This window comes from Macrotis lagotis, chromosome 5, assembly GCF_037893015.1.
Source record: "Macrotis lagotis isolate mMagLag1 chromosome 5, bilby.v1.9.chrom.fasta, whole genome shotgun sequence".
Lineage (NCBI taxonomy): Eukaryota > Metazoa > Chordata > Mammalia > Peramelemorphia > Peramelidae > Macrotis > Macrotis lagotis.
The window spans coordinates 111,982,862-111,997,233 of NC_133662.1; the positions used below are offsets into that span (position 1 = coordinate 111,982,862).

At 36.5% G+C, this 14,372-nt stretch overlaps 1 protein-coding gene across 7 annotated transcripts in view; it reads right to left on the reverse strand.

Moving 5' to 3' along the window:
* Positions 1-1,721: 1,721 nt before the first annotated feature.
* LOC141487803 (D-aspartate oxidase-like) overlaps positions 1,722-14,372 on the reverse strand; it is a 28,232-nt gene continuing 15,581 nt past the window's right edge. For all 7 annotated transcript variants that reach the window (XM_074187344.1, XM_074187343.1, XM_074187346.1 and 4 more), the window contains one exon: positions 1,722-4,947. In XM_074187344.1, the coding sequence (XP_074043445.1) occupies positions 4,380-4,947 (568 nt within the window). In that variant the 3' untranslated portion in view covers positions 1,722-4,379. The remainder of the gene's footprint in view (positions 4,948-14,372) is intronic.

A 14,372-nucleotide genomic window follows, 5' to 3' on the forward strand; every position in this document is an offset into this window, starting at 1 on the left:
AATATTGGAAATAATCAGAGGTAGAAGACTAGCATGAGGACAGCCAGAGAAAAACTTCTTGCAAAAGGTGGGAGTCAGTAGCACCACTGACTAGATATCAAAGGAGGTTTAGGTTTAGGGAGAAGATAAAGCTGACATGTTGAACATAACAGACCATTGGGACATCTGGGCACAGATATCATACAGACAGTTGGAGGTGAGACCTTTGGACTTGCTTATTAGGAAACTGATAACCTTAGAGAGAGCAGTTTTAGCAGCTGGAAAAGGCAGCCAGATTATAAAAGGTGAGGAGGCAGTGAGTGGTAAGGAAAGGAGGGCATTGGCAACTTTTTCCATAAGTTTCGCAGTAAGGAGAGGTTGAGAAAGTGAAAAATCTTGAAAATAGTTTTGAAGGGGCGGCTAGGTGGTGTACTGGATAAAGCACCGGCCCTGGAGTCAGGAGTACCTGGGTTCAAATCCGGTCTCAGACACTTAATAATTACCTAGCTGTGTGGCCTTGGACAAGCCACTTAACCCCATTTGCCTTGCAAAAAAAACTCTAAAAAATAGTTTTAAAAATTAAGGGTTAGGGAGATTTTAACATTCAGGTTAAGGGAAAGTAGGCAATAGAACAGATAATGAAGACCCAGTAGCCTTCTGATGATGCTGCCTGCCCTTGTCAATAGTCTGACCCAAAGAATCTTCCCTTGCAGGAGCAATAAAGCCTCCTTTGCCAGGGTCCTTACAAATCTCTCTTCAATATCTCCCTGTTATTTCCTGCCCCAAATAGAGCAGGAATGTACCATTTCACCCAGGTTAACAATCACCTATAACAATTTAAAAGCTCAAGAAACTTACAGCAGAAATATTGCTCCTTGACCCATTAAGAAGAAACATTCAAATAAAGTCTGACATTATGCTTAATAAGGAATATTTCCCCATAGCAGGTGGACTGTAAGGAGTCCTAAGCCAGCAGTTCATTACTGCAACATGAGGTCAGACTTGCAGCTGGTCCCAACTTAACCTTATGCTTTGAATCCAAGGACTAGATTCTTGCCATCTTGTGATCACATTCTTAAACCTTCTTGCTTTGTTCCTTGAATCCAATTCCCTGCCTAGTGTGTCAGATTCTATAGGACTGGACTCTTGTCAATGTTTCCTAGACTTCCTGGAGACCAGATCCTTGCCCCTGTACCCTATTTCTGGCTCAATTCATTTATTCCTATCAGATGATGCTGGTTGCCTACCTAATGAAACCCTGCCTTGCAAACTTTACGACATTTTCTAAGTCTTGGGATATTATCAGGAATAGTAATGAGAGACACTTGATATTACTTCCTTTCAACTCTATTTCATTATAAACAAATTTCCACTAACATATAAGTGACTATACTAAGTTAAATGTTTAGATAGATTGTAGATTTTTAAATTAAGAATTTAGTCATTTCACCAAAAATAAAAATGAGAGAACAGTGTAAAGACAGGGTAATTGAATCACTCAGCTCACTTCACCCTTACATCCTCTGCCCTGTTTAATAATATATTTAGTTTTAGCCTACCCCACTAGGTCCATGTTAATGAGTTGTCAATTTGTTTTCAATTAACAAGTATGTATTCAACACCTACTATGTGCTATGTCACCTGGAGACACAATATAATGAAGGCAACAATCACTACAGAAAAGAAAAAGTTGTCATCATCAATAAAAAAGTTACATTTTCCATTTAGAAAAGTCATTCCAACTTTATTACAAAATTTTATTATAATTTTCTTATTTTATTATAATTTTTATTATTTTATGACAAAATTAACCTTTTGACTACATAATCATAGTAGAATTTAGAAAAAAAGGCTTAAATTAATTCATCAGTACTTGTCCATCAGATAAGCACAATCCAAGCAAATTTCAATTACTTTTCTAACAGAGAACACTGAGACACAAAACAGTTATTAAATTAATAACAATCCCTAATACCTGGGCAGTAACTACCACTATCATCAGTCCTAGGCTAGGAAAAAATAAAGCTACTCCTATTATTAAGATAAACAATACTTTTACTCAGTTCATTTCAACAATTATTTGAGTGTCTCCTCTGTGATTTCATCTAAGAAGAATCATGGTAAATGGCTTGCCTATTGAAAATAAATGAGGATATAAATATGCTGTGAACACACAAAGTTTTCTCTGTTACTTTCTACACTGGAATTGAGATACAAACAATTGAGATACAAACACAGACCAAAAAAAAAACAGTCCTTGCACCCACACAAATTAATAGCTATATCTTTGGCCATAGAGACAGAAATAAATTTTGCTTTTGACAAAACAATTAAAAATTGAGGTTATATTCTAAAATTTCATAGCTTTTTACTTCACATATCTACTAATGTTTGTTGCTCTGAGGTATATTAATACCAATTTTCAAAATGTAGGAAAGGTAACTTAAAGTCTTCTTTACTAGCAAATGTTTTAGACATATCAAGACTTTAAAAAGGCTTAGGTTTAGCATCAAAAGTCTTAGTTTAAGTTGTCCCTTTTAAGTTTTTAAGTTAGAGGATCGTGGGCAAGGCATTTTAGAGAGAACAGGTTCCAGAGTGTCATAGGCATAGCACTGGAAGGGATCTGGCCAGGAAAAGGGAATTCATTTAGTCTAATCACTTCATTAAATGAGACTCAGGGGGTTGGGATTTTACTCAGGAAGTAAGGAGGAGAAATAAAAAAGAGAGAGAGGAAGGGGAAACTGGTTTCCTACCACAATAACATGAAATATTTTTGAACTTCATTCTCCTCATCTGTAAAACAATGATTTGTGCTCACAGTGTTATTATGAAAAGAACATTTTATAAATTGTAAAGAACTGGTTAATGCTAATATTTTAAAAATAACAGCTGGCAATTATATAGCCTTTTAAAGATTGCAAAATACTTTATATTTATCTCATTTTATCTTCACAACTCTGAGGTAGAAGTTATTATCCCTATTTTACAAAAGAGGAAACTGAATCTCAAAAGTTTCAGTGACCTGTCCAGAGTCACACAATTAGTAAGTGTCCAAGGCAGGATTTGACAAATTTAGGGACACTGATACAGAACTTTGTTATATTAGAAATTTTTTATTATTTTATTGCAAAATTAATCTCTGCTATGTCTACTTGTGTGACCTTGGGCAACTCATTTCACTTCTCTAAGCCTCATTTCCCCTCTCTGTAAAATGAAGAGTTGGAATAGATAGTCTCTAATATTCTTTCTGACTTTAGATCTATAATATTTCAATGGATCTTTGAAGTCAGAAATGAGCATGCACCCTCAACAGAAACCAGTCATTCGCTCTTTTTCATTATGTGCAGTTCTTATTTTCTCCCTATAAAACTTGCAGAGAAGATCTACCCAACATGGTAAATGCCTTTTTTTGGTTGTTGAACATTCCATGGTTATGTGACACTTGGTTCATTCATCTGTTTTCCTTTCCTCTTGCTAAAGAACCCAGTCACTTCCTTTTCTAACCATCTATTTCCATGAGGGTATCTTTTATACCTCTTCCATGCAAATTATTGTTGGTAATACATTGCAGCCAAGTTAAACTTCCTTTTCATGCATGGATACTGCCTTTTGGGTCACTTGCAAATTTGATTTTTCAGGGATTGAAGAATACCCCAACAAAGGGAATATTCTTGCTGAAAAGATAATCTTTGTGTGCATCACAAAGCAGCTTGAAATCATTAAAAACATTACCATTAACTAAATGCAATTCAGACCATTCTCTCATTCAATTATGGGTCCAGATCATTATTCATTTTGTAGTATCAGACCTAAATGAAAGTATTGATTAATCCATTGGGCCTCATGATGAAGACATTAGCTGTTCATTCACGTGGTTTTTCCTATGTAGATTATGAAGCCTAAGTTCTTTTAATTGACTATGGATTGCACTGAGGGGGTTCTGTCATTCTTTGAAGCTTGATATATATTGCTCTGATATCATTTACAAGCAAGAACAACCAGAAGACTTCACTATTTACAAGAATTTCTCTTCAATTTGTGTCCTGCCTACTCCATCCATCATAATAATACTGAAAACATTAGTGAAATTATACCTCCCAATTTGTTTTTTTATTATTATTATTTTATTTTTATTATTATAACTAAAATTTATAAGGTAGCTTAAATTGTGTAAAGTAATTTATATGTGTTATACCACTAAATCCTCACTAGTTAGAGGTATTGTTATCCTTATTTTACAGATAACACATAGTGATGATTGTCTAGCATCACATGGCCATGTAAATATCTAAGACAAAACTCAAACTCAGGGTTTTTGGATTTCAATTTTCACACTCTATGCCATTCTAAGGTTTGATTGAAGCTTACTGCTGATAACCAATTACACTACCTCATATCATCTACAGCTTTGCCTTGGAAGTGGAGATTTTCAAGGTGGTGATTAATTCCTTGACCAACTGAACAGCTTGGAGAGCAGTGCCCCAGTGTACACAGAAGCCACCAGAGCCATGGCCATAATTGTGAACCACAGGTAGTCTATGTCCATCCTGTACTAATATCTCCTTCTGAAGTCTCACTCCTGGCCGCGATGGTCTTAAGCCCACCTTCTCTTTGATGCCCCAGGCTCCTTGAAGAGATGGCTCAAGAGTCTGACACCTGGCAAGAATCTCTCTACTATTTTGTGGATCAGGGGACAGGTTCCAGTCATCTTTTTGTCTTGTTCCTCCTAGTGTTACATCAAAGGTTCCTGGATAAATATAAGTCAATCCTTCTTCATCTCGGATAAAATGCTTTACCCAGGGAGCCTGAACTTTAAGTACTTGACCTCTCACAGGAAAAAGCTGCAAGTCACCTAGTAACTCTCTGCTTCCAAGGCCTGAGCAATTGATAACAATATCATATGATCCATAAAACTCCCACAGATCTTCCACTTTTCTGATGTGGACCTGGCCTCCACTTCCTCTTAGCCTAGGAAGAAGAATGATGAAAAGATAAGGAATGGTAGTCATTAATTCTCCCATACATCACAGAGTAAAAAACATGAACATCCTTGAGAACAGGGAATTCTTTATTCTGTCTTTGTATGTCCAGCACCTGGGACAGTGTTTGTCTCTTAATAAATGTGCTACTTGCTTGATGAATAAACAAATAAGGCAATAAGTTAAAGGGGAAGCATATGTCATGAGGTGTTTCATAGAATCATAGCACTAAGAATTTGAGAGTTTGAACATCAGGAGCTGTTCTAGAATCAAGTGATGCAGAGAAAAATATCATCACTAAATATATGCAAAAAGCGATTGTCCAACTTCTGTTTGAAGACCTCAAAGGAGTGAGAACCCATCACCTCTTGAAAGAGACACAAGCAGAATATATTTAAATGCAAAATTCTGACAAACATCCTAATACTGAGCGAAAAGGCCGTTCATAAGGAAACTGAGTGTGATGAGTCTTTTTATACTTTATTCAGTTTCTAGGCTATTCTAGATGCTAAATAAATACCAAACTAATTTGATGCCCTGAATATGACACCTGTATTATATCACTTATTAATAATAGTTAATTATAGTTTGCTTTGTGACTTTTGTATGGTTCTCTTATATTTTTCAATATTTCATTTGTGAATGCTTTATTTCTCCAATTCTATTGTAAATTTCCTGAAGTCAGAAGGACCATGGTTTTTTATTTTTTAATTTTATTTATTTATTAAGAAATAAAACAAGCATTTCCATAACATAGTAGAATGGGAAAAAAAGATGATTTCACATTAAACTTCAAATCTATTATGCAAAACTTGCTAATCCTTTTAAATATATAATAATGTTATCTTGTAACTTTCTTTTTTCTTCATTCCCACCCCCAAAGAGGTAGCTACCATTAGACATAAAAATGTGCATATATAGATAGATATAGATATAGATATACACACACATATTTATATAATAAATATAGGTATAGATATAGTTATATAAATAATTCTACACATATATACTTCTATTTTTCAGTTCTTTTGGGAATACAGATAGCATTTTCCTTCTAAGTCCTTTGGATTTAATTTGGGCATTTATAATAGTAAAAATAACTTAGTCACTCAGAATTATAAGTTTGTACCTCCCAAGTATTTTAGAGTACAAACCTACTTATTATATCACAAGCCCAATGGGTTTGTGCCTTATTTTTCTCTATATTTACAACATTACATAGTACTCTTCTGTATATAACAAACTATATATTTGCTGAATACAGAATTCCAGATTGATAATGATTTGGGGTGGGGGTGGGAAACAAAGACACAGAAGGCAAATGGTGGTTTATTTGGACAATCAAGTTTCCCAAATCTTAGACATTCAGATTAATTGGAAAGACAAATTGGTCTTACTGGAGCTAGGACATCCTAGTACTTTCTAGAAAGATAATTAAAGTCCTTTCAGATCCAAATAAATGGTATCCAAATTCTATTTATTTGCTGAAATGTATGTCCTAAATCCTTCAGGACAGAAACCTACTTACTCTATCACAAACCTAATAATCTATCACAGATCTGACCTTAAGAAATAAGGAAAGATGAATATGGAAATATATTTAACATAGTTATACATGTATAATGTAAATCAGATTGTTTGCTGTTGCAGGGAGAAGGGAGGGAAGAGAGTGAGGTAGAAATAAAACTATGGAACTTGGGGCAACTAGGTGGTGCAGTGGATAGAACAGCAACCCCGGAGTCAGAAGGACATGAGTTTCACTCTGGCCTCAGACACTTAAGAATTATTTAGCTGTGTGACCTTGGGCAAGCCACTTAAACCCATTGCCTTAAATAAATAAGAATTTTTTTTAAAAAAAAACTAGGAAAACTATGGAACTCAAAATCTCATGAAAAAATGAATGTTGAAAGTTTTCTTTGCATAAAGTTGCAATAATAAATAAATAAATATTTTTTTTAAAAAAAGAAATAAGTAAATAATAAGCTTAAGGAAGAAAACAGAACCTGGAGGGCCAAGATGGCTACATGAAGGCAGGAATTCCAAGAAACTCATACCTCAAAACATTCCAAAAGCCATCAAATTATGACTCTGGCCAAAATTTAAAGGGGCAGAACCCACAGAAAGATTGAGTAATACAATTTCCCAGTCCTAGACAACTTGAAAGTACTGCAGGAGAGGTCTGTTTCACTGGGACTGGGGGCTGGAAAAAGCCACAAAGCAGCCAGGCTGTGTACCTGGATCCTTGGGGGCACCTATGTCCATGTCAAAGGGGATGATTTTGAGACCTTCTGGCCCAGGGATCACCTGGAACAGCTTGAAGGGGTGGTGAGAGAACTCTGCTGCACCAGATTGAAGGAGTAAGCACTGGTCTAAGAGCAACCCTGTGGTGAGAATCTGCAACAGGAATCAGTGAAATCACCCTGAACTTCCAGAACACAGCTCACATATGGTAAAGGGGTTGGGGAGACTATAGAGGTCTCTCTGCTCTCCCTAGGGCAAGATTCTGCTATTTTCCCACACTCAGATCCAGGCCACAGTCTGGTCTCCCATATCACCATAGCTGAGAAAGGACTCTCCTTACAGTTCCAGGGCAGAAGGGAGGGCCTGTGGTCATCCAAATACCAAAGCAAGGACAAGACAGCAGTCAGAGCCTCTCTTAAGACTATGAAGGAATTAAAGTCCCCATGGGTTGTCCCCAAAAAAAGAAAACCCAAAGCCCTGGAAGAGTGGTAAATCACTCATAGGCTGAGGAAATGAGCAAACAAAAGAAAAAGAATCTGCCCTCAGAAAATTACTTTGGTTCTATGGAAGATTCAGAAGATTACAAAAATAAAGCTTCTGTACCCAAAACCTCCAAGAAAAATAGAAAATGGGTTCAGGCTATGGATGAGTTCAAAAAAAAACTTTGAAAAGCAATTTTGGGAGGTAGAGGAAAAATTAGGAGGAGAAATGACAGTTATACAGATAAATCATGAAAATAAAGTCAATAGCTTGGTGAAAGAATTTCCAAAACATACTGAAGAAAATAATATGTTAAAAACCAGTTTAGGTCAAATAGAAAAGAAATACGAAAAAAAGGCAAATGTGGAAAAGAATGTATTTAAAAGCAGAATTGGCCAGCTAGAAAAGGAGATTAAAAAAAGTTCTGTGAAGAAAACAACTCATTCAAATGCAGAATGGAACTAAAAAAAGCTGATGGCTATGAGAGAAATCAGGAAAAAATAAAACAATTTCAAAAAGAACCTGAAAATTAGAAGAAAATGTAAAATATCTCATTGGAAAACTGACCAACCTCAAAAACAGATCCAGAAGAGATAATTTAAAAATGATTGGACTACCTGAAAGTCACAACTAGGAAAAGAGCCTAGACTTCATTTTTCAAGAAATAATATGGCAAAATTTCCCTGAGATCCTAGAAGCAGAGGGTAAAATAGAAATTGAGAGAATTCACTGATTACCTCCTGAAAGAGATCCCAAAAGAAAAAATTCCAGAAATACTATAGCCAAATTCCAAAACTCCCAAGTCAAAGAGAAAATTCAACTAATTCAACTACTGTGACTCTATAGTCAGGATTACATAGGATCTGCCAGCATCTACATTAAGGTCAAGTAGGGCTTGAAATATGATATTCTGGAAGGCAAAAGAACTTGGTTTACAATCAAGAATCAATTACAGCAAAACTGAACATCCTCTTTCAGGGGAAAATATGGACTTTCTTTCCTTTGTTTTTTTTTTAAGATTTTGCAAGGCAAATGGGGTTAAGTGGCTTGCCCAAGGCCACACAGCTAGGTAATTATTAAGTGTCTGAGGCTGGATTTGAACTCAGGTACTCCTGACTCCAGGGCCGGTGCTCTATCCACTGTGCCACCTAGCTGCCCGAAAAGATGGACTTTCAATGAAACATGGGACTTTCAAACTTTCCTATTGAAACAACCAGCACTGAATAGAAAGTTTGATCTCCAAGTACAGAACTCAGGGGAACCATAGAGGGAGTGAACAAGAAGGACTAACTATGAGGAATGTAATGATGTTGAACTGTTTGTATTCCTGCATGGGAAGAAGATACTGATAACTCATATGAACTTTCTCATTTATAAAAGCAGTTAGAATGAGTATATATAGACAAGGCACAGGAAAGAGCTGAATAAAATGGTATAATATAGTAAAAAGATGGAGTCAATGGGTGATAAAGGAAAGTACTGGGAGGAAGAGAAAGGAGAGGAAGAAGGGGCTAAGATATTTCAATTAAGAGTCAAGAAAAAGTTTTACAATGGAGTGGAATGGGGGAAGGCAAGGGGGAATGAATGAGCCTTCATTCACATCAAAAATGGCTCAGAGGAAATAATGGAAATAACATACACACTTAATAGGGTATAGAAATATATCTTATACTAGAGAAAAATGAGAATAAAGGGATGGGATAAGGGGGAATGGGGGGAAGGGGGAATAGGTGATAGAAGAGACAGAAGATTATGGGAGAGGGTACTCAGATGCAATATATTTCTGAACAGGGACAGGGTGAAAGGAGAGAGAGAGAGAGAGAGAGAGAGAGAGAGAGAGAGAGAGAGAGAATGGAATAAATGAGAATGAGAAGGAATAGAGTAGAGGGAAATACAGCTAGTGATAGCAACTGTGGGAAAAATAATGAAGCAACTTTTTTGGTGGACTTGTGATAAAGAAGGCAACTCAGCCTAGAGACAGAGCCCTTGGAATCTGAACACAGACTGAAGTACATTTTGTCCTCTCTCACTGTTATTAAGGTTTCTCATCTTTTGGGGAGGGGGTTATGCTTACTCTCACAACAAAAGTGTTATAATAATATAAAATAAATAAAAAAGAAATGGTAAAAATATCAAGAAAAAAGAAGAAAACTTGAATTATATAATTCAAAGAGCGCATATTTTTTACTCAATGCAGGCAAACATTTTAAAATATTTGTTCAATATGTATAAACCCATTTTTCTAATTGCTATTTCTTTATTTTTTCATGCCTTGAATTCTGATAGATAATAAATCCTTGTTAATATGCCCCAACAAGCAATGCAGGAGACAGGGATCATGTTTTGTAGCTCTTTGCAGCCTTGATGCTTAACACAATACCTTATATATAACAAAATCTCACTTTAGTATCATTGCTTATGATGTTTATGTTGGCAGCTAGATGGCACAATGGCTAAAGTGCTACACCCAGAGTTGGGAAGATCTGGTTTCAGATTTTACCTCAGACAAATACTGGTTGTGTGTATTTGGCAAGTCACTTCTCCTTCATTTGCTTCAGTCTCCTTAACTGTAAAATAGGGATGTGAAAGTATCTCTCTCCCAGGATTATTGCATGGATCAAATGAGAAAATATTTATTAAACACTTCACATAGTACCCAATCAATACATAGTGACACTATAAATACATTAATAATAATGTGCATATAAAGCTTATGTATAAAATATAATTAATAATAATAATAATATGACAATGAAGATGACAATGATGGGGGAAATGGGTCAGGGCTGGCACTGTCTTTGGGAAAGTAGATCATCACATCTATTAAGTGTCCCAAACTCTGTCTCTCAACCCCACTCCAAACCCCACCCCACTAGTATCTGGTAAAGTGGAAAAATGGTTTTGACCTTCTGTGTCATTTCTGTGACCCACCCAAGTTTGTCATTTCTGTGACCTTGGATGGGTCATGACATCTTTCTAGATAATAGCTTCCTCATCTAGAAAACTGAGAGAATTAGATTAGAAGAAATAAGGTAATAAGGTTCTATCATGTTACAACTCCCAACAGAGTGCAGAATGAGACATGTTGTGTTTGAATTTGGCCAAGACAGAAGTTTGTTTTGCTTGACTATTCATATTTGTCATAGGAATTTCATGTTTCTTCTCCCTACCCTTCCCCAATAGAGCTGAGTAGGAGAAAGAAAAACAAATTTTTGTTAATTTTTTTAAAAACTAAAAATTTAATTCAAAAGAATCTTTGCATAAAGATAAAGAAACAGTGTGCAGAAAAGGAGGATTAGATAGAAAATGAAGAAACTGAGCCAAAGGCAAAATCAAGATGATAGCATGAGGTCAGGATTTCCCAGAAGCTCTCTTAAAATTATGACTCTAAATTTAAGAGAGGCAGAACCTACAGAAAGACCCAGTGAAACAATTCTCTAGCCCAAGGTAACTTGAAGATCCATGGTAAAGTTCTGTTCCACCAAGGTCATAAGGTGAAGCAGTGTAGCCAAATTACACCACACCAGAGTGTGGGGGCACCAGCTTATGGCAGCAGAAGTGGAATGCAGACTTTGCAATACAGGAATCACCAAGCACAACTTGGAAGATCAGTGAGGAAACCTCTGCCAGAGTGAGCATGGAATCCAGACAAGCATGGCCCTCAGCAAAGTCACATTCCTCAGGGCAACCCAACCTGGAAACTGGAAATGTAAGCAGGCTCAAGGAGCCACCCAAAAGGGAGCTGCCTGGCAGCTGCTCCCAAAGAACTCAGCCCAAGGAAGGTAGGGGAGTTGAGGGAGACTTGTGGTCTCGCCTCTATCCCTGGGATAGGACTCTTATACTCTGATCATTTTCAATCCCTGTTCACAGTCTGGGCCCTCACCCCTACTGCTACAACAGAGTAGGGATCCTCCTTACAGCTCCAGGGAGAGGGGAGCCCTTTTGGTCATCCACAGACCAGAGCACAGGCCAGGAGAGCAGAGACTCTCCAGGATACTGAAAGAACAGACAAATGCAACCTTAAAGCCAGGACACAGACTGGGGAAATGAATAAACAGAAAAAAAAGAACCTGAGCATGGATAATTACTTTGATCCTATGGAGAATCAAAGTACACACTCAGAAGATGACAAAGCCTCCAAGAAAAACAGGAATTGGTCACAGGCTATGGAAGAGCTTACAAAAGATTTTGAAAATCAGGTAAGGGAGGTAGAGGAAAAAGTGGGAAGAGAAATGAGAGTAATGCAGGAAAAATATGAAAACCAAGTCAGTAGCATTATCAGGGAGATACAAAAAAAATGTCAAGAAAAACAACATGTTAAAAACCAATATAGGTCAAATGGAAAAAGCAGTCCAAAAAGTTACTGAGGAGAAAAATACCTCAAAAAGCAGAATGGCTAGATGGAAAAGGAGATAAGAAAGTTCTCAGAAGAAAACAAATCCTTCAAATGTAGGATGGAGCTTAAAAAAGCTAATAACTTTGTGAGAAATCAAGAAAATTAAACAATACCAAATAATGAAAAACTAACAGAAAACATGAATTATCTCACTGGAAAAACAACTGCTCTGGGAAACAGATCCAAGAGAGACAGTTTAAAAAATATTGGGCTACTTGAATATCATGATCATGAAAAGAGACTTGACTTCATTTTAAAAGAATTTCTATAAGAAAATTGTCATGATACCCTAGAAGCAAAGGGCAAAATAGAAATTGAGGGAATCCACTAATCTCCTTCTGAAAGAGATTCAAAAAAAATAACTGCCAGGAATATTATAGCCAAATTCCAGAGAAAATATTGTAGCAGTAAAAGAAACAATTCAAATCTCATGATGCTGCAGTCAGGATTACACTGGATTTAGCAGCGTCTAAATGTTTGGAATATGATATTGCAGAAGGCAAAAGAGCTTGGAACACAACTGAGAATTAATTAGCCATCAAAAGTGAACATCTTCTTCGAGGGAAAAGATGGACATTCAATGAAATAGGGGAATTTCAAACTTTCCTGCTGAAATGACCAGAGCTGAACAGAAAGTTTGATCTTCAAGTACAGGACTCAAGCGAAGCATAGAGACAGTGGATAGGAAGAGCAAATTTAAGGGATTTAATGATATTGAAAGGTTTGTGTTACTGCATGGGAAGATAATACTGATAACTCATATGAACCATCTCAATTAATAGAGTGGTTAGGAGGAGCATATTTAGACAAGCCACAGGAGAGAGCTGAATATGAAGATATAATATACTATGAAGATGGAGTCAATGGGTGAAAAAAGTAATGTACTAGGAGAAAGGGCTAATATAATTCACATAAAAGAGACAAGAAAAAGCTTTTGCAATAGAGTAGAGGGGGGGAGGTGAGGGGTAATGTGTGAGCCTTCATTCTCATCAGAAATAGCTCGGAGAGGAAACTATATATATATATATATATATGTATATATATATATATATATATATACATATATATATATATACATATATATATATGTATGTATATATATATATGCACTTAATAGGGAATAGAAATCTTACACTAGAGGAAAAAGGAGAGGAAGGGGATGAGAGAATGGGGACGGGGACAGTATAGGTGATAAAGAAAAGGGTAGATTGTGGGAGAGGGTAGTCAGATACAATACCCTTTTTTACTTTTTTGCAAGGTGGTGGGATTGGGTAGCCTGCAGGACCACACAGCTAGGTGGTTGATGAATGTCCAGGGTAAGATTTGGGCTTGGGTCCTCCTGGTCCCAGGGTCTGTGCTCTGTCCCTTGCACTCACTCAGCTGTCCCATAACACACTTTGAGGAGGGGCAAAGTGAAAAGAGAGAGAAAAAAATAAATGGGAGTGGGGAGGAATGAATGGAGGGAAATACAAACAGCAAAAGAAACTGTGGGAAAAATGTGGAAGCAACATCTCTGATAGACTTTAGATAAAGAATATGATCTACCCCAGAGACAGAGCTAATGGTATCTGAACACAGACTGGAGTACAATTTTTTTCTTTCTTCCATTTCATTTTTTGCGAGGTTTTTCTATTTTTTTGTGGGGGAAGGAAAGTATTATCTTTACTCTTACAAAAGGACTTTTAGTAATGTGTAAATAAATTTTTAAAATGCAATAAAATGCTTTTTTAAAAAAAGGAAACAGATCCTTCCTTTCTATAGAACTCTCAGAAACTCTGAGGCCAACAATACATGTGAACAGTACATTAGGAAAGGGGCCAGTGGTGAACCTAATCTGATAAAGAACTGTTTCAAACTAAGTGACCAAAAGAAATCTGAAACAGTTCAGATTTTCCCTAACCCAGGTCTTCTGGATCAAAAGTTAAACCCACATTTAAGTGAAGAGGAGGAAAATGATACTAGCCATTGGTCATCTGCTAAAAGTCCCTCCACAAGGTGGGGAGGCTAAAAGTCTACCAGATATAAGAAGGAAGTATGTGAGGAGGCAGAGTGGAAGTTAGTGGTTCAAGAGACAACATAATGGTTAGAGTTCTAGACTTGAAGTCAGGTAGACCTAAGTTCAGATTTCACCTCAAATCTGTGAATAAATCACTTATCTTATTGATTTCATCAATTATAAAATGAAAAGAGGGGGAAAAGTGGACCATGTCTAAGGTCCCTTGAATCCATAATCTTCTGGCCTATGATCTTAAGTTCTAGACTGTAATGTCTCGAGGGAAAATCTCTAGGTTTGTAGA